At 39.7% G+C, this 21,235-nt stretch overlaps 1 protein-coding gene across 1 annotated transcript in view; it reads right to left on the bottom strand.

Moving 5' to 3' along the window:
- Nucleotides 1-261: 261 nt before the first annotated feature.
- nomo (nodal modulator) overlaps nt 262-21,235 on the bottom strand; it is a 24,624-nt gene continuing 3,650 nt past the window's right edge. Inside the window, exons 6-31 of the mRNA XM_086033425.1 lie at nt 20,070-20,142; nt 17,317-17,469; nt 17,089-17,226; nt 16,913-17,002; nt 16,711-16,816; nt 16,464-16,614; nt 15,022-15,196; nt 14,531-14,672; nt 14,311-14,442; nt 13,854-13,990; nt 13,692-13,779; nt 13,495-13,558; nt 13,326-13,421; nt 12,301-12,522; nt 11,890-11,972; nt 11,032-11,191; nt 9,592-9,718; nt 8,463-8,576; nt 7,826-7,953; nt 7,581-7,722; nt 6,654-6,737; nt 3,688-3,798; nt 3,470-3,571; nt 2,251-2,370; nt 2,070-2,162; nt 262-1,995 (exon numbers count right to left, since the gene is read on the bottom strand). Coding sequence (XP_085889551.1) covers nt 1,864-1,995; nt 2,070-2,162; nt 2,251-2,370; nt 3,470-3,571; nt 3,688-3,798; nt 6,654-6,737; nt 7,581-7,722; nt 7,826-7,953; nt 8,463-8,576; nt 9,592-9,718; nt 11,032-11,191; nt 11,890-11,972; nt 12,301-12,522; nt 13,326-13,421; nt 13,495-13,558; nt 13,692-13,779; nt 13,854-13,990; nt 14,311-14,442; nt 14,531-14,672; nt 15,022-15,196; nt 16,464-16,614; nt 16,711-16,816; nt 16,913-17,002; nt 17,089-17,226; nt 17,317-17,469; nt 20,070-20,142 — 3,163 coding nt within the window. The 3' untranslated portion in view covers nt 262-1,863. The remainder of the gene's footprint in view (nt 1,996-2,069; nt 2,163-2,250; nt 2,371-3,469; nt 3,572-3,687; nt 3,799-6,653; nt 6,738-7,580; nt 7,723-7,825; nt 7,954-8,462; nt 8,577-9,591; nt 9,719-11,031; nt 11,192-11,889; nt 11,973-12,300; nt 12,523-13,325; nt 13,422-13,494; nt 13,559-13,691; nt 13,780-13,853; nt 13,991-14,310; nt 14,443-14,530; nt 14,673-15,021; nt 15,197-16,463; nt 16,615-16,710; nt 16,817-16,912; nt 17,003-17,088; nt 17,227-17,316; nt 17,470-20,069; nt 20,143-21,235) is intronic.

The raw sequence follows: 21,235 nt of genomic DNA, 5'->3' as shown, positions 1-21,235 counted from the left end.
AAGCACATGTTCTGCCAGTTCAAGTTTAAAAATATAAAAAGAACAAATACAGACTGTTTGACAATTCCACCCCATCTATCATATTTCCCCATTCAGCCCAGCCAAACTATCAAATCATCATATAATGTATGTGCATCCTTGAGAATACATTTCCACAATTTGGTACAATTTCAAGGTTTAGGCTCTTTCAGTGACTAGCAACAGGGGACAGTTGAGATGTATAAAGAGAGCGTGAGAGAGAGAAAAAAAAACAATCAAGACTTTTTACAGGTAAGATGACATCATATTTGTCTTTTTATTCAAATTTATGACCAGATCTATGAATAATTTACTGTTGAGGGTTCTCAACCTCACCAGTTAATCAAGTAGCTTACCCGTACTATCAGAGTCACATTAATCAGTCATATAAATAAATTATTAAAATCTTAATCCCAGTTAATTTCCAGCAACCTAACCGCTCAAAAAACAACAATAACAACAATAATGGATCTTCACACTGTATCAAAATCTGCATTTTCATTATCTAGACAAAGTAAGTGTCTCTGAATAACATGACAGTTAATCAAGAGTGCATCACAAGAATGTTTCTGTCAAAACCGTAATGTCTGCGATCTGTGATGAGGCACTGGACAAGTTTCATGAACATGTGAAGTTTGCACTTGCCACTCATCAGGGTTGCCAATTTCAAGGAAGTTGGGAACTTTCAATGGGAATAAATGGTAATATGGGACTTTACAGAACTAAAGTGAACATTTGTATTATCTGCATTACCCTCGGTATGTATATTTAATAGATCATGTTAACATTTAACATGGAGTTAAAAAAAAAAAAAAAATCAACCAGCAGCTAAATCGTTACACCATCAATTTAAGAGTGTGACTCGGCAGAAATTATATTAGTTAGTAATGCATGTCAGTGCATGAAAACACTAAATTGTCATGATTGTATTTGTATATTGTCATTATTGGGTGGAAACCTATGTGCAAATTTGGTTAATTTAATATATTTTTAACAAATCCAGACTATTGGTCAGTCCCCACATGAGCCAGTTATTCTATTAATTTTTTTTACAAATTACTGACCAACCTTGTGTGTTGAAAATGGCTCACCCTGTTTGACGATGCAATGTTAATGGCTAAACAAACACGCAGTGTTTTTGGTTTCCTGAAAAGTGATGATTTTGTATATGTCAAGAATCTGCCCGACATGCAGCGACATGCTAGTTTTGGGGGAAAAAAGAAAAAACACATTTCCATTTAACTTCCACAAAAAGTGATTCCAATTGAATTTCTCATGTAAAGTGTTCAAAAAACCCATTTTGAAAGCCTACAACTCACTGAGTACTTCAGTATTTTCTGGCTTGTGTCACAAAAATAAGGCGGAATTTAGAGTAAAAGAAAACAACAGGGAATCTCAGGTACGCTACGTGTTAATGTAACTAGTTCTCGGGTTTTTTTCTTTTTTATGGGCTAGGCTGCCACATGACATGCTCCAGTTCTTAAGAAACTACTGCCCCCAATGGAAGATAATCACATGATTTTAAATGGCGACAAATAGATTTGAGTTTACCTAGATTACATCATTTGATCACAAATGTGTTAATTGAATGAACTGGGGGTGGTGGGGGGGAATCACTTCAGTGCATTTGAGCAACAGATGAGGGTGATGTCGGATAGTTTCTTTTTGGGCTTCTTTTAAATATAACACAACCTAGATAGTTCACTAACCTAAATAGTTGAATGCACTGATGTAACTTGGAAGTGATGCAGCGGTGAAGATTTTGTGCACCCAAACTGACTTGTCGAGCAGTGGCCATGAATTCTGGTGGACTATTAAAATGTGCTGGGAAGGGAAGGTTCTGGCTCATGTCCGTCGGGTTTTCTGTCTCTTGGCCTGACGTTTGGCTTCGTCCAGAGCAGCGCTTTCTCCGCTGGCTTGAGCCATGCTCCTTACACCTTGGACACGATTCATCATCTGCAGGAGGAAGGGGATGACCTAGAAAACAAGTCAGGACATGAGTAAACTAAAGCAGTTGATCACGTAGTTGTGGGCATGTGGCTCTTAGATACCTTTTCATGGTTGTATGCTGCTAACAGGAGTAGCAGAGTGAGGGGTAGAGCAATGTAGGAGCCCTGGGCAACATCTTGGTCAGGCACTTTGCGCTGCAAGACAAAACACAGATTAGGACAAAATTATTAATTATCATCAATTATTTAAAAAAAAAAAAAAGTCCCATCACATATCGCTTACAGTTGGGTTGAAGGTGAGGGTGATGTGCTTGTGGTAGCCAGTGGAAGTAAAGGAGACCTGAGGTAGAGTGAAGTCATACTGCGTGCGGGACAGTGTGGAGTACAGCATCAAAATGTAGCCCTGAAGAAACGGGAACAGCAGAACATCACATCATTAATCGCTTAGAAAAAATATATATTAGCACATTTACATCATCCCTGGCAAGTAGGAATAACAGCCAAGAAGTTCAAGCTGGCAAAAGTAGAAATGCAAGCCTTGTATAGAACACTACAATATGTCCTACCAGGCAGCAAGTGGGAAAAAAATGTAGATTAAAGATTTCTGTCTCATGATAAGATCTCCATTAGTGTTAGAAACCAAAAAGGTGAGCTTTCTCCAAATAAAACTAAACTACAGTGGCTAAGTGACTGTAAACAATATCCCGTTCCTATACCACTTGACCTCATTAGCGTTGCAGGTGATCTGAAGACTTCCATCCATCCATTTTCCAAACCGCTTATCCTCACAAGGGTTGCGGGCGTGCTATAACCTAGCCCAGCTAACTTCAGGCGGTAGCCAGCGTACACCCTGAACTGGTTGTCAGCCAATCGCAGGGCACAAATAGATAAAAAAAACATTCAAACTCACACTTATGGATAATTTAGAGTCTTCATTGAATCAATTTTTTTTCATGATGACGATGAGAGTGTGAGACAAGTTAAATATGGGTCTTTGATGACAAAATCATGACGAGAAGAGGGCGAGTTAAAATATAACAAAGTTACATTAAAAATAAAATTACATTTATACGGTTATACGTATATGGACGTTCTTCGATAATACGTGTGTATTGTATCATGCCGTAATATGATAGCAATAAGTAATATGATAGCACAGCACTACATGGGCACGCGCATGGCTCTGACTTTGAACAAACATGCATCTTAGACGAACATACTAATTTTATTCTTAGTTAGAAACAACATCAGATTTATATAGCCTGAATCAACCCGAAATTAATTTGAGTAATTTCTCAAAAAGACCGCTTACAGAACTGTTAAGGGTGGATCTTATCCACACTGTAGTTTTTAAAAATTCAGCCCCGCGGCCAGTTTAGTACCAAGACTTGGTACCCATTACTAGTAGCGAATGAATTACAATGTTGCTTTGAACATTTTTTCTTTCTATTTCATAGTTGTGCTCCCCCAATACATTTCAAGACAGAAATGAAGGCTGATACCTCTCCATCTCTATCCAGTGGGGGGAAATGGAAGAAAAGGGACTGGCCCAGTGAAACACTGTGGAGGGGGTTGTCCAAGTTGTCACTCCTGTATAGCTTTACCTGAGCACAGGTGCGGGGAGGGGGGAAAAAGATGTTAAACACTGACGACCTCATACGTTTTTGCTCCATTAATAATGCCGGGGATTTAGATAACGTTCATTTAAAGAATAACTTACCGATAAAGTCGCTAGATGTTCTGGGGATGTAATGACATTCCCACTCAGGTCAAACTGATTGATTTGTCGGAAGGCGATGATGTTGACTCCCTCAACGTCACTGCTGCCGACCTGAATAGGAGAGTGAACATGGTGTAGAATGTGCAGATGCAGCTTGGACTCCAATTAGAGATAAAGCTGCAAACGAGTCACACGGTGTGAAAGAATAACAGAGACTTAACAAGAATTAAGGCCTTTTCGGCCTTGCAAGAGAGATTAGCGGGGCTGCACTTCTCAAAAGAGGACAAATTACAAAGTGAAAGGTTTCCAACTTGCAATGGGATTATCTATGCTTTTGTTTCGGTGTTCAGAATGGAGCCATGAGATACGTCACACTCCGTGTTCCCACACTACCAATTTCGCAAGGAAAAAAAACGGATTCTTGAGACAAATGTTGCAGAGAACAGCATCCACAAAAGTTACTATGGCAATGTGAAAATAGTTTTTCTCATATAGGAACTGGAAGGTCACCTGACTGTGAGCGACACATTCAGAAAAGATAGGGGGAAGTCCACCTCTGCACCACGTTTTGAGGCAGTTGGTTTTCTGCTGCAAAATAGTACAGCCACAGTAGCTGCATCAAATGTATTTGTATGTTTAATGTATGCATTTACTTTGGCATGTGACTGATGGCAACGGAAAGGAAACAAATCTTCCAGTAGACTGAGTGTAACGTGAAGGCTGCAGTACAGAAATGTAATTAGTGTATAGAGCAGGGGTGTCAAACGCATTTTTGTCGTGGGCCACATAGTTATGATGCATTCACACCAATTCCGTTGGGAGCGTTTCTGGCGCCGCGTTTCAATTGGAGTCAATTCGCGGGCCTTGAGTATGACACCTGTGGTATAGAGTATCATACTGTACTCGAGTACCAAACTTTGTATGCAACAATGCTGAATCTGCTCAACTAAACAAAAGTAGCGTATAGGCACTTTTCCATTAAAGGTTCGTGAATGGCCTGACCCTCATTTGTCTTGGCCTCACTTGGCCAGACCTGGACTCAGTTGCTACTCCATTACAACAGGCACCAATTGATGATTGCGGGATCAACTGAACTGTGCAAGGCTCCACAGCACATGCACACCCAAATGCGGTGTGCAAGGTTTCACAAAATTTCACGAGTGGTCTCGGCCACAGGTTTTGAGGCCATTCAAAATACGAATTGCGGTTGCGCGGTGTGGCAATGTCACAAATTATAGTCCATCAAATGCACAGAAGCTTTCGCACACACTTTTGTCGTATTGTATAGTTTGTCGAAGTTGGTAGTCGGAAACGCCAACAGAGGCCCGTTTAAACTGATAGTCGGACCGGCCTATAGGCGACTACTATTTGGTCCGGCCGGACAAAAAGGCGAATAAACGGACAAATGGAAGGGTACCCCGGCTGTAGGTGGAAGGCAATAAACGGACCGTGAAATTTAAGTAAAATTCCCAGCTCTGCTTACTACGTCACACACGGCATCCTGTGCAGATTAAAAGTGGACAAACAACATACGACAAAATAATCAGTCTGTGGACACCGGGACTTGTACTACACAGCCAGCTTCCAATATGAGCCAAAGAAGAGCAGGCAGATGGAGCAGAAAGTGGAGCTAGGAAGTTGGTGTCGCTGGTGGTTAGTGTATGGATTTGTTTACTTCTGCTGAACCAAGATAGCAATAGTGCTTAAAGAAACGCTTACATCTGTTGGCCAATTAGGTGACAATGACATAATGGCCCTCCTCAGCTTGTGTTCTAAAGCCAGGTTGGAAGAGGTTCTGAGGAACAGTTCCCTTGTACCTGCACGACCCCGAAAAAGTGTAATGGAAAAATAACCACACAGGTACAATGGAAAAGGGGCTTATGTCACACTCGGCCTGTCACGATAACACGTTTTTGAGACGATATATTCTCCCAGAACCTATTGTGATAAATAATAGTATCGTTTTCTGATATAGTGATTATGTTACAACAAAAATAATTGAATTACATCCTTATGAAGTGCATTTTGTAACTAAATTAAGAAAAGGCAAGATCATTGTTTCAGTAGAGTTGTCATAAGTATTTTTGCTTACTGGTGACCTATTGGAAATTTGTAAATGAAAATAAGGTACCTTGGCTCAATAAAGGTTTTTTTCCAACTGATCTAATCAATACTCACGTAAAAAAAAAAAAAAAACCCAAATAAACATGATATAATGCATGTGGTCTGACGTGTGTGCAGAAACGTATAGTGACAATGCGAACTGAAGACCAGCATTGGACAGATTCAGAATCTTTATGCACTCAAAATGGACATCTGGTGCTGGTCGCCAATGTCTTTAAGATCCTGGTGGGCATAACAAATGTTCGCAGAACCAGTGGTGCACAAACAAGCAATTAAATAGTACATGTAGAGCACCACAGAGGTTAGCTGTGAGCCAATGCGCAAGGTTTCGCCCGCTAGCATTAACACCACTTGGCTATTATTAGCGCCACCATACACTGCTGTGGCTCATGAATAAATGATAAAAAGAGTTGCGTGTGCCAAGGAAGAACCGATTAGACACCTGTGACCCAACTTGTTTAAACGGGTTTCAGAAGCCGTTCCACCATAGTATTTATGTGTATGTGTGTGTGCCAAATTCACACAGCTGCGAGCAGGCTGACTGACAAAGGAGCCAATGAAGCAGCGTCAGTGAATGTTGATGACGTATGTAAACAAACACACATGCAAATGACCATTCATCGAGTCGGAAAAAACTATTGTGTCCATTTTTTCCCACATCGAGCGAAAAGTCGATATAGTAATTATCGTCACACATGCTATCTACTCAGAACCCAGCTTTCTAAGAGTACCATAAATAATGAGTAGACCTGTAGTGAAGTCATTGGGCACTATCCAGTGAAAATGAGGAACATTTTAATTAGCACAATTTTAAAAAGCACATACTGATTTTTGCCACCTACCTCTATGGCTCTTTGTTGTGGTAAGGCTCTCTCTATGTGGTCGTTGCCTTCAGCTCGCAGCTGAATCAGGTACTTGCAGCCAGGCTGCAGAAAAAATAGTAAATAGGGGACTGAAGAGCTGAATAGTCAATAGCTGAGCTTCGGTACAAAATGACGTCAATTACAAAACCAAAATGCTCCCCACCCACCAACCAAAAATACTGCAGTAAAATTACTATGCTGACGCATAGAGACACCTATTGCATCATCATATCATACAGCTCACACACTGTATATGCTAACATCATTTCAGATGATGTCAAAAAGTGTTTGCAGCTCCCAGTGTTTTCTTTTTCATGGAAACTGGGTCAAAATGGCTCTTTGAGTGTTGAAGGTTGCCGACCCCTGTTCTAACCTAGTAGTACTTTTACTTGAGTACAATCTTTGGCTACTGTGCCCACATCTTGATGCATTCTAAGACAAGTACAGTGGTACATTGACTTCCGAATTGAATAAATTCCATAACCAAGCTGGTGATTCCATTTTCTCGTCTTATCAATTTCCCACCCAATAAAATTAATTGAAATGCCATTAATTCATTTCAGCTCCTTAAACACTACCACAACTTTTTTGCTATGCATTTTTGATTAAGAATTTGGCACTGTATTGCATTAAACATAAGAGAATAAAGAAATACTATTGATTTGTGGGATTACTGTAGTATTCGTATGTTTAGGTATGCTCTTTTGAGGCATTCATTTTTCACTCCACTTGCTTTTCACTTTCCTTGTAACTCAAATTTTGGTTCATAGAACAAAGAAAAAATTAAATCAAACGATGGCATTTAATTTAAATAAATAATCTGTAAAATGAAGAACTCATAAATCAAGGTACCGCTGTAATAATATAGGTGGCTGAAGTCTGGAAGCAGCTCATTGGCATCCTTACCAGCAGACCTCGAAGTCTGAAGCGACCTTCCTCATCAGTGACAGTGTCCTCACTGTAGATGCTACAATCTCCTTGACCCACCGCTTCCACGGCAACGTCCCTCTCCGCATCACCACTCAAAGACTGTACTGCTCCATAGCAGCTGGGCACAAAAGCACAGGAACAAGAAATGGATTGGACAACATATTTTTTGGGAAGCGCTTCATGGTGGTTGTTACAGTCAAGAGAAAGAGAATCAGCAGTACCTATATGCAGTTTTAATTCCAGTTATATCGATACTGAGGATTTGACCCTCTTCCACCGTAATCATCTGGGATGTCGGCTCAAAACGGAATTCTTTCATCATTGGCTTGAAATAGTACCGACCTGGACTCTGCAGAGGATGAACAAACTTAATGTAAAATGAAAGCACAACACACTACGAAACAATTATTGAGTTAGTGTGAGGCAATTAAGTGTCACCCTAAGCACGGATTAACAAGGAGGGAAAATGTATATAAAGTTGAAAACTGACACACACACTACGCACACGTACACACAGTGTATATGAAAAACACTTCATGGTCATTACCTAGTACAACAAAATTAAAAGCACCACTAACATGCAGGGTATGAATAATCTGTATTGCAAACATATTACATATTAATCAGAATGCAAACAATGTAATACAAAAAACTAATGCAACAAAATTCTGATTTAATACAATTTGATTTTAGAGTATCAACCCATTGCTAGACATTTTCAGACCCTCTTTTACGCTAACGTTGGTAAAAAATTTCAATAAATTCCTGGGATTGAATGGCTGGACTGTGAAAAGACAAATAAATTTGTCAATGGCACTGAATGAGTTCAAATGTACATTAGTGAATTGAGTTCCCTACCAGGTTATTGAACGTGAGGAGACCGGTGTCCTGAGTCAACAGGTTGGAACGAAATTGTCCGCCACTTAGAGACAGAAGGACTCCCGACAACGGATGACCGTCCTCTGACTTTATCTACAATACATATGCACAAAAGAAGGTACATGTTAATATATGAAAAGCTTCACACTTGTTTCAGAACCAAATGTTGTACATGTTTGCTGCTAAAACTAAGACAATAAAATGAAAGTATACAAGTATACTACAGCTTGAATTGGGGTAAGAGAATCGGCAGAGTTGTGGTCAAACTACTAAAAGTAGGGTTTAGACTTTAATAGGTAAGGGTGACTAGAGCTGTGCGAAGTATCGTCGATACGACATACAATATCTACTGTACAACATAATCCTCAATCTTTTATATTGTTGGATTTACCTTGTTGCTACTGAGGGAATTCTGTAATTTCTTTTCCTACGCTTAGTAGTATTTTTACTGGATAAATGATAGGCATACTTGAATATTACTTGAAGCGGTGCTGTTTTTATTTTATTTCTTTGCACTTCAAAAGCTTGTAAAACAAGTACGACCTGACACACTGAATGATATTTATATGGCCACTGGATATTTGTGTTTTATTTTATTTTATCAATTAAATTGTGTGGTCTGTAGAAAATGGGGATATTACAAAAAATGTGGAAAAGATCGCAGAAAATAGCAAAGACGTCATTTTAAATTTCATGTAATTTTAAGGGAAAAATATATATATTTTTATATATATAAAAAAAAATTATATATATATATATATATATATATATAATATATTTTTTTTCTTTATATAATCAGGATATTTATTATTGCCAGCGTGTAAAATTATCTATATCAGGAAAGAAAAAATTTGCTCCATTTCGCACGGCTGTAAGGTGACAGCAGAAAGCTATGGTGAGTGCTGATTCATTTTTTTCAATTACTGTACAAAAATCCCACATCATTAAGAGTGTTATATTATGCCATACTTTCACATGTAACAAGACAGTCAGACTAACCAGAGAATTGTAAGGGAACATGAGTGTCCATGCCAAAGGCATTGGCTAAGGAATGCAGGTGAAAAAGGATCTGAATTATTGAGCTCTAAAATATCTAATGCAAATCTACCTTGAAGGTGATTCCAGCCAGGGCAAAAGCCTTGAAATCTCCCTGGGTTCCCTCCACGTGACTCAGGACAAAACCCTCTTTACTGGCACTGATGTCATAGTGCCTGTCGCTGTGGAGTGGACCCACACTGGCAACACATGTGACGAGAGAAATGTGGTAATGAGAACAGACCGGTATTCAAAGTATATTACAGAGATATGGCATTTGGTGAGGAAATTTAAACTTTTGTTCCGAGTGAAATCATCAATGATTTACAAGAGCTTGAAAGCTGGACATAACATTTAATTCTACTACTATATAGTTTTTCTTTTATTGGAATTTTGTACCAAGTGGCAACCACCACGCTCACAACACTCTCTCAGATATGGCTTAATTTTACCTTTGTATTTTAAAAGTCAAGAATCAAGTAAATCTGTTAAAAATTTCATCAGATTTACTATTGAAGCTTAGATAAATGAGAGGATTGCTTCGAAAAAGCATCCTAGGTAAACAACTGTGCCCAGGTGCGACATGCCATAGTGACACCTGATGGGGAAGAACCAAAAGTCAACTACTACGATCAAAGACTGCAATGACCTCTGTATGGTAGTTCATTGCCATCTATGATATAGCAGTTATGTCTTGTGGGAAAGTCAAACTTTGAATTTATTGAGCTTTAAAGATGGACAGAATGTAAAAGCTGACGAATCACTGAAATCGCCATAGCTTAACAGAGGAGACAAGACTGTGTGCAACAAATCAAATGAGGATCCTTTCAAACAAATGTCAACTTCACAAACATGATTAGAAAAGATCGTTGGAAGGAATACAAATGTCTGAAGAGAATGTGTTTTCAATTAATCACACAGATGATAAGGCCAGAGCACTGACCTTATACAGACCTGACCTTATATGACTAAGTAGCAAAATGCATGGGAAATACTACAGTATCCTCTAGGTCACAGGTGTCAGATTTATGGCCCGGGAGCCAGATATGGTCTACCAAATCATTATGAATCAAAATTGGCTTCAATTTTAGCAGATACTACAACACAGGTTCCGACCTAAATGTAGACGGGCAAACATCTGCTGAAAATCATAAGAAAAAAAAGTCTAAAATGACCACTGAGTCTATTTTGGGACATTATTTTTTCTGCAGACATTTTTATATTCAGAATTATAAGGTGTACAAGGTATAAGTGTCAATGTTCGCAGAAATAGAGGGAACCTTTCAATAGTTATCTACACCACTGTCTCTGACATAAATCCTCTCTCATGCAAGATTTCTTTAAAATGTATTTTTATTTAAAGAGCGTGGTCTTAAACCCGTTCCATATGAAAAGTGCCTTGATATAACACTGTGGTTTGGTGCAAGCAGTCAGTCCCCAAACCCAAAGACAAACATTTTGACACTGGAACACTTTTAATGTTTCTTTGTAAAACAGTGTGGGCTTCTTGTACCTGTATGCTCCATTCTCATTGGTGGCAACAGTGATGAGTGGTGCAGCAGCTCCTCTTTCACTGATGGAGATCTCGACACCTTGCAGCTCCGGTGACACTTTGCCCTCCAGGAAGAGCCCTGCACGGCCCATGATATCCACCATGCGACCAGGACATGACTCTGCAGTACAATTAAACAGGGAGTTGGAATTTTTTATTTTTATTTTTTAAACCAAAACACTTTTCGTGAGGATAGTATGACTGATGGGGTGTCAATCATGTGCTGTGCACATGCATGCTTTCCGAATGCATGCTTTGTGCCGAAACCCTGTAACTCCAAAATAATTACTTTTCAGCAGACTCCAAAAATTGCATGTTTGTTCAACCATTTAACATTGCATCATCTAACGGTGCATGCTATTCTCAATGCTTTAGATTGGTCAATAATTTGTAAAAATAGCACCCACATGTGTGGAGTCTGGACTAACCAATAGTATAGATTTTTAAAAATATATGAAATTGACCAAATTGTAACTTAAGAGGTTTCGGCCCGACACCAGCGATACATGTTCTCTTTGACTAATTAGCACGACTATGCACTTTCATAATCGCATGCCATTATGAATGGCAATTTTGAAGAATTGAGCTCTTGCACCTAAGTGAGCTTTGGTCAGCAATCGGGAGGGTGAGTAAAGTGAGTTTACATTCAAATCTTGGTAACAATTTTAACACTACAAACACCTCCTTTAACATTTACTGTGGCATGATTTTGAGTGTAGGAAATTCATAGTATTAAAAAAAAAAAAAAGAAATCATGTTTCATACCTAAATACATTTGTGGGTGGGAGTCTATTTGACTAGAATTGTCAAGAACCATACCTCCTGTGACCGTGGCCTCCACCTCAGGGGGGTAGAAGAGCAGCTCTTTGGAGGAGGGAGTCACCGTAATTTTCTCTCCAGCCCTGCAAAGTACCATAAATATGAATCATAGATTCAAGGGTTAACACTGATCTGTTGGTTAATACAAACAGACTTCCTAAATTATTTTAAGGAAAAAACCTCACAGAGTTTTCTGTACAAACAAATAGCAACAGCGTTTCAGAATATGAGTAAATGAAATAAAGTAATAGCTTCTATAAAAACAATGTGAAACAAGTGATTTTGATCGATCCAATAACCGAGAAACAAAACAGTTAAGAGTTAGAGATGAGCAAGAGGTGGACTAGTAATTTAATAAGACAAATGACTTAATGAGACAAGTGAACTATCAACATGTTGAATGCAAACAACCTGGCCCAGTAGGAGAACTCATAGTGGAAGGGGCCTGTCAGCTCGACAGCCTTTTCTTGGATAGGAGGACTATCATCCTTGGTGGCCCCTTCCTCTTCAGCAGCTCGCCTCTCTCGTTCTTGGCGGCGCAACTGTATCTCCTGCAGCTGCTGCTCCTGCCACTGCTCCTCCAGACTCCGCAGGGGGCCAAGAACCAACGCTGGCTCACTTTCGATGGATGATCTGAGGCAATGGAGAGACAATAAAACAGTATAAGATGGGTATTGAAACACTGGCAAAGAGCAGTTAAGATGACTTAATTCAATAATGTCACGCAGTTTCAAGATATTCACATACACACGTTCCAAACATTCACATGTGGAAGGCCCATCCCTCCTCCGTCCACTAGCAGGTAATGTTGAGTGCCCACTGAACGGGAATGAGTCATCTACCACTTTTCCTTTAAAAATTGGAAATTGGAAAAAAAACAGGTTGGCAGACTGGGGTGGTGGTCCACCTATTTAAGAAGGGGGGCTGGAGGGTGTGTTCCAACTAGGGCTGTTACTATCAGATCACTTTAGAATCGATTACACCATCGGCTCTTCCACCGAATAATCGAGTAATCTGAAGCCTCACCCCTTTAAAGAAGGCTGAGAGGTGCCAGATTATGTGGCACGGGCATCTGGTATGGATGCCTCCTTGACGGCTCCCTGGTGAGATGTTCTGGGCACGTCCAGCCGGGCGGAGGACCCAGGGTTGACCCAGGACACACTGGAGAGACTATGTCTCCCAGCTGGCCTGGGAGCACCTTGGGATTTCCCAAAAGAGCCTGGCAAAAATTGGCTGGGAAGAGTGAAGTCTGGGTTTCCCTGCTAAAGCTTCTGATGCCGCAACCCGACCCCGAATGAGCAGAAGAAAATTAACGGATGGATCCCGTTATTGTTTTTTTTTTTTTTTCCTTTTTTCAATCATCCAGTTTAAGTGATTCGTGCAATAAAGGCATTCTGCTTATTCAAATGAAGAAACTTTCACTCAATGATTCTTACTTGATGGTGACTGTGACATCTAGGATCTTGTCGGTGGTAATGAGCCCTGTCATGTGATGGCGCACTGCAGTAAGGGTCAGGATGCTGGGTGCTGAGCTGTTAAGACAAGGTACCATACCACCTGACGTAACTGGATGCAGGTAGATAGAGTCTTGCTAGTGTTACTTACGTATCATAGATGTAGAAATCCTGTTCGAACTGGTGGCAGGAGCGAGGGGTGACTTTGTAAACGCCTGGATGAGACATTTTTAGGTAACTTTACCCTCAAACGTGTACATCACATTACTCTTGCTCACTTGTATTTATTTGTCTTACATAGATTACTACTTCATACTGTTTATTTGTGATGAGGATAATGAAGCTCACCAGGTTTGGAGAGGCAGAAACGGTTGACTCCCTTGGAGAGATTGTATATGCCCACATTCTCAGGTTTGCTGCCATCCTGAAAGAACTCCTGCACAGCAACAAATGGTGAACGTAAGAATCTCATCACTTAGGCTCACCATCTATTAGTGGGTAGCTACTGACCAAAGTGATGGCATGGGAGAGGGAGCAACGTAGGATGTAGCCAATCTGCCGGAACTCAACCCCCAAGATGTCAGCGTCCACAACCTCGACTTCCATTGATTTATGTTTCCAACACCACTCCTCGTGAGAGATGCTTACTAATGCATGTAAAATAAAGATTAAGAGTCATAAAACAGAAAATCTTACACGTGGATGGGGAGTCGCACAAGCGTAAAAGATGGATGTCTAGTCAAGTGCGAGAAAAATTCAGCCTTATTTTCATGAAGCAGAGTATTTCAGTAGAACTTGTTTAATTTCTTCGTTGTTTAACTGAATGTTTACACTCTGTCATGATGTCACACTATTTACTTAGCTACTGCATCTATCTTCATACTACGTACATGTGGCTTGGTGCAAGGTGGTGCAAGATGAGATGTGACCAGCTTTAGGACAATGGATACTGTTTATGGTTCCTGACCTTTATATTTCCCAGGTAGAACATTGTCAAAGGAGAAGCTGAGGATGTCACTGCTGCCTGTTAAAGGCATAGTCCTTCTCTCTCCTTGACGGCTTACTGGCTGGAGTGTGACTGACAGGTCATCACAAGATGCTATTGTTCAACAAGAGAGGTTTTTTTTTAATTGTATTCCAGCATACAAATATAGCAACAGCAAAGATTTTTAAGAATCAGACTTTACCCAAGCAGTAGACCTTTCCAGAGACAGAGGCCATGAATTGGGTGAAAAGCAGGTCTGTGAGGGGCTGGTCGACAACTGAAAACTCCAAGGCCTGAGGCTGCAAAGCCAGGCCCGCTTTCAGATCAACCTCAGGGAGAGACACCTACACACACACAGTGGGCTTGTTAGCATGTGCAAGGTATGTTTTCACTGTAGAGTACATAACTATGGGAAATGGGCAGTAATATGGAATGAAGAATTGTGGCACTGGAGTTTCTTTATAAAATACACCGCACGTAGTATGAATGCTAGAAATCTTTTTCAGACAGGAGAATTAAATCCAAGACCGAGGTTGCATTTATAATGTAATAGGAACGCTTACGTAAAAAAAAAATCAGATTTTTTCAAACAAGAGCATTGAGCATTAAGACCTGTGGTGTGAATCTAGCCTCAGGTAAGTGGAAGAAAATGGATGGATGGATAATTTCATTGAATAGCTCCTACTGTCGTACATGGACACTGTAGTCTCCAGGTTTCGCCTGAAAGCAGAAGGCTCCCTGGGTATCTGAGTCAGTGATACGGCCTGAGGTCTTATCTTGGCCCTGATGTGTCAAGGTGACCTTGTAGCGACCTTGCTTCATGCCCTCGGGCAAGCGGCTGATAGAGATCAGTCCACAAACGCTGAACCTGCATAAGAACAACGCGGATCGTTAAGGTCTTTGATCAATATACTGTATGCTCACCACCAGAAACACAAACAAAATAATAGATGCACAATCCGTAAGATATAGCATACATTATATGGCTAAGCAATAATTCTATATTACTTTGTGTATCACGATAGAAAGAAAATATGTTCAATAGATTGCTTGATTAAAAAATCTATCAATCAATAAAATCCGAGTGCCGTTCGATTTGTACTATTACAAGCACGTAAGAGGAAATCTGGAGCACAAAAGCGTCTTTTGAGTGCACAAGAACCGTTGTTGGGAGCCTTGTCCGCCGAGTGCTCGCTTACTGACCTCTGAAGAAACAGATATTGAACCAGCGAAGAAGACGTGCGTGTGTACGTGTGGCGTAGGTGCGCTGAATGAAAGTGTGCCCTAACTTGGTTTAACGTTTTTGCCACACACGCCATATTATATTTTATGAACTAACTAAACACCACTGTGTAGAAGTAAAGGGGGTCCCCTTCTACGATGCGCTAGCTTCAGTGTTAGCCGGCTTCGACGCCTCAGCATCGTACTGCAGGTAAGAAAAACAAATTTCAGCCCAACATTGAGCCCGTGAACAATTTGAATTAGACCCAAGGCAGTGGGTCAACTGAAATGAATGCACTCCAAGTGTGTATTTATCATTAAACGGTGAATGAGGGCTAATGTAAGTGTATCTAGCAACACTACTGCTTTAGAGTAGCGTCTTTACATTATCCGCAAATACGCGTTCACGGCACTGCAATTGGAGCCTGGATGTTAACATTACACTACACTACAATGTACACGATAACAGTGTATATTTCTTGTATATTAGTTTTTCTACCAGATATATTGAATGGATTTTTTCTCGACATAGTTGTCTTATTTTTTTCTTATTTTGCTTAGGTAAAACAAAAACAAAAAAAAAGCAAAGAAAAAAACAACAACAATTATCGATAGACTGATAGGAAATAAATACTTTATATCATGATACAATTTTCAGCAATGTCGCCCAGCCCTATTTACCCTGCTGTCACAAATACGGCATTTATAAAAATGTTTTCACTTAAGCATTTCTGATTCTTTCTGTAAAGGCTCTCACTTAAAAAAAGTGAGCAGGTATACATAATGAGGTGGTCTATTAGGTAAAGGTCTTATTTTCCCTCTAATGACCTGCAAATACAAAGTGAAGACCAATCTATGCTGTTTAGCGTATAAAGAGCCTGTGGAGGCCAGTTTGTTGAATCAACCGGACATACCCTGCCGTGATGATGTCTGGAAGTTGTGGAGTGTTGGGGGCAATTTTCACTGTTACTGGCTCAAAGAACATGAGATCCTTGTGGACACGAATGGTATAAGTACCGGCTGTCATGTTCTCCAGCCTATAAGAACCATCCTCTTTGCTGACAACTATGAGGAGACACAAGCAAAGAAATCCAATGCATAAAATAGTAACAAATAAACACAATGATGACAAACAAAGCATGTTGTCATCTCATTGCTTACCTTTAATCTGATTGTTGATGGAGACTGTGGCATCAACTACGCCTTCCCCATCGACACTATTAAGGACCCGACCAGTCACAGAAAAACCCATGACGCGAAAGATAGGCTGCACATGACAAATAATAAAGGGAATAAAGGGCCTAAGTTGAATTGAATATATTTGAATGTTAACATGACATTGAAAGACAATATGTCTACGTACCGCTAGCTTCAAACTGTTGTGCTCCACCTTGAAATTCATTCTGGAAGGCGCAACATCAAAAGTGATCCTTTCTCCTCTGTAAAAGGGCACCTGAAAAAGAGAGCTCTTAATCTGTTAAAAATGAGCATTTAAATTAAAATACTGTACTTTAACTGGGATTGTCACAGAAGGCTTACCACTGTGTACTCCCCACTAGATAGTGAGGGGAAGGTGAATGTACCATCCTCCATGGAGAGAGCACTGCACAGGTAGATGAGGGAGCTGTCCCCAGAGTCTGCACCCTCCACTGGAGAAAAGTTGCAGCCTTTCACATTCTGGGAATCACGAGAAAAATAGAGCTTCAATGAGCTTTGCGAGTGCAATTGACTCATTATTTGAGCCTGATCAACCATTGGTCAGTTTACCTCTCTTCTGACTATGGCCGAGTAAAGCAGGAAGGTGACCTCTTTCATGGGCTCTCCATCACTGCGGACTTCGCCTGAGACGTCGTAGCCTCCGACCACCAGATGGTCAGCGGCCGGCGCATTGGCAGTGGAAATGTGCACAGTTGTGGAGCTCTGCAGGAAGACGGCATAAGTTGCAATGAAGGTCATAATACGTAGTAAGGCTGCAGGGACCTTATCAACTCCAGTAAATATTTTTTTCGACACTCAGTGGAAGCAGGATAATAAAGCCGTGTACGCTCTTTACTCAGTGAATGACAATCATTTCAATGACAGAAATTTGTTTATACCTCCATTTATGTACTTCAAACAAATCTGATTATTGTTCAAAATAATTAGCCAACTTTTTATTTTTAGTTCCAAGAAAGGCAAAGGATTAGTGCACATCTGATCAAATATAAAAGTCACAAATAGAGTGTTGTCACTTCAAAATGGATGCTTTCTCATCATTACATGTCCTGTCTGGAGGAAATAAAGGCCTGGGTGGAACTGAATTTCTTGAATTTCAATGGACAATTTACAGTTTTGGTGTAGATGTAGATCCCATCTTGTTGACTTGGCGCCTTATCTAAAGCCAACAGTCTCAAACTTGGGTTTTAAATTGGATAGTGGTTTTAAATTGGACTGGCAAATTGGTGTTAAATCCACTTTTTTTTTCCACCTTGCTCTTTCTCAAGAGCACTTAAAAAGACCGTATCAGACTGAGCAGTGAAGTTTTGCGAGGGAAGCAGATGTTGATTTTTTTGTCAGGGTTTGTTTTAACCCATAAGGCCTAAAGCGCCTGGCTAAACATCTCTCTAAAACCTAAGGTTGTCTTTGGGATCACCCTCGAAAACTCTGACTTTTTCCCGTAAATTCAACACCTAGAAAATAATCAATATCTCAGCAGATAAAAACATAATTCCAAAATAAATTGAAGGCTTAGACATGGCTTTCAAACTGGCCCGAGTTTATTAATCGTTACTGTTTCAATCGAAGATATAAAAATAAGTTAATTTTCTTTATCAGTGCAAGAGAAGCACTATTTTTATTTTTTTTTTTTTTTTAAATCGAGCGGTAAATTCCATCCTCTATTCTGTTACAAAGATGTCGATATGGTCATTGCTTACAAAAATATATCTTAATCATATGTCACGTTCGACTGTTTCCACTGGTTCAAAGTTCACAAGCGCATCGTCTTTTTCACTTCGACGGCGTTCGCCATTACTGGCGGACATTACTAACATCCTCCGAGGAGTCACGACACCGACACGTGTATATTCCAATGCATTTTATTGGCTAGGAGACTGAAATTTGGATTAAAAAAAGAAAATGACGTATACGCTCTCCCTGATTTAAAGCTCGAAACACGCATCAGCGCTCCCATCTTTAGTGGTAGAAATGCAAATATGGTAAGGGGTTAAGGTCGGTTTTGTTCAAAATCTCTAGGCGGCAAGAAAACCTGTTTGCGACCTTTAAAACTGTTATATATCGTTATATAGCGAACATCTGCCAAATGTCTCTGCGACCCTGCAACCCTGAAGAAAAATCAACATCTGCTACGCCATACAAACACTCGCAAACCTTCGCCACTCAATGGGATAGAGGCTTTGGAAACATTTATGATGGATTAATATGATGCTTTTTAGTTTCGTCAAAATCCTCCGCCAAGTGTGTCCAGTTGGTCCAAAATACAGCTGCTCACCTCTTAACTGAAGCTTGTGGGGGGGGCACATACATCGAATTCTGGCCTCCCTTCACTGGCTCCCTGTACATTTTTTAGGTAATTTCAAGATTATTTTATTTTTGCAAATCTTTAAATCCTCTCGCCCCATTTTACCTTTCTGAGCTCCTCCACTCCCGTGCACCAGCGTTGTGCCTCAGGTCAGACAATACTGGAGATACCGGGGACTAAGCGGAGGCTCAGAGGGATCCTGAGCCTTTTGCGCTGCTAGTCCCTCTCTTTGGAATGACCTCTCGCTAAACATTAGGCAAGGCCCCTCTCTGTCCCATTTTAAAACTTGTATTAAAATACATTTTTATTCCACATCTTTCGACTCTGTATTTTTTTTTTTGTATGGTGTTACTGTTTTTTTGTTTTTTAATTCATAGTTTTAACTCTTTGTTGTTGCATGTCTATAATTGACTCCATGAACAGAACTTTGTATGCAGGGATGGATGTTTTTAAAGTGCTCTTTAAATAAAATTGTGTTGAGTTGAGATTATCGAAACGGATAGGAGACCAAAAGCCTCAAACTAGCTTTTTTGGAAAAGCTTGTTCTCATTCCCCAGTTACGCCAATCAGTGGACATTTGTTATTTCTAAATGTATATAATTATAATTTTTCCATATTATTCAAATACAAAGCCACCTAAAATGCTCGAACCATTTAACAGCGGGGTTGAATGTTATGAAGTATGCTTATTATCCTCTGTGATGTTATTATCCATGCAAAAATGAAACATGAAGATTTATTTCACTCAATTACATCACAATCCCATTCTATTTGTTAGTCTCTTATTACAATATCATATCATTATATGCTCAGAATGTGTCCTTGCCTTTAACACTGTGCCTTATTCTACAGGTGCACTGTTGTACATAGTTGTTGCTGATTTATACAGGTTTGTGTGCTTGCATACCTCTATAAAATATGCTGGGTAACCTCAGCACATCCAAACTGCTTTTCATTGTTTGTGTAATAATAACAATCGTTATTTTCTAAAGCTACCAACCTTCTCCAGAATCCAGGATGGATGGTAAGCAATGATGTCATATGTTCCAGGGAGCACTTTATGAAAGTTATACCTGTGTAACAAGAATTGCAGGGGAAAGACAGCTTATATTGTTATCAGTTCAGGATCACAAGTGTAAACTAGGCATGGGCCGATTACCGGTTTAACAGTTTACCATGGTTTAAAAAATTCTAATTAAAAAATAAGGTTTCTATAACCGTTAAAATTGTCACTGGTAAAGAGCTCTTCTACTTTGATGGCACTTCAGAGCAGAGCACACTATGACTGGCTGCTTGCAGAGTTAAGTAAACAAGCCGCCTTTTTAAAGTTAATGAGAGCCCATGGTTTTGTTTCTTCTTCTCCTAGAGAAGGGAGGGGAGAGCAGTTACGCATAGGGCAAAGTGAGATGGACAACATGAATACCTCGTGAGACTTTTCTAATAAATAGCTCACCAATGATGGGACACTGTGACTTACGAAGAAGTTTTAAAACAGAAGAATGTGAACATTTTATTTGTTTTCTTAATGTATCAAATAGTCTATATTTTGTTTACAAATATCAAATTATGTTAATTGGGGAAAAAAATGTGTTTTTTATTTACCTAAATGTTCAAATAGGAAATTTTAAAGCTTTAATTTTAAAGCTGCACTGTGCAGGATTTTGCCACAAAATATCTTTAAAATAGCCTTTTCATTTGACATCTTATAAATAGCAGATTAAGACTTTACCTGTTCACAATGGATATTCTTGCAAGCTTCTGGAAAATAATTTTTAAGACTGGAATGGGGTTCGAATTTCCCACCTTATTTCTGCGAATGTGACGTCATGTTCTCGTCGTCATCTCACAGAGTCGCGACCAGAAATTTGAGCGGTGGAGAGTACTGAGATCTGACTTGGGCTTGAAAAGTGACTAACAAATGGCTCTCTAATTACTTAAAAGGTAAGAAGTGATGATATTGTCATTTAGAACGTGCAGGCGAAAAAAGTACTACAATTTCATTTTTTGGCTGTAGGTGGCAGTAGCTATTAGAAACTCAAAATTCTGCAGAGTGCAGCTTTAATACTGTGATATTGCAATATTTTTGCCAGAGTTGGGAAGTAACGAAGTACAAATATTTCCTTGCTTTACTTGAGTAGTTTTTTTCCAGTACTTTTTTAATTCACT

The sequence above is a fragment of the Filicampus tigris genome, chromosome 6 (assembly GCF_054856515.1).
Source record: "Filicampus tigris isolate MCC_2025a chromosome 6, RoL_Ftig_1.0, whole genome shotgun sequence".
Classification (NCBI taxonomy): domain Eukaryota; kingdom Metazoa; phylum Chordata; class Actinopteri; order Syngnathiformes; family Syngnathidae; genus Filicampus; species Filicampus tigris.
This window is presented reverse-complemented; position numbering and strand designations above follow the sequence as displayed.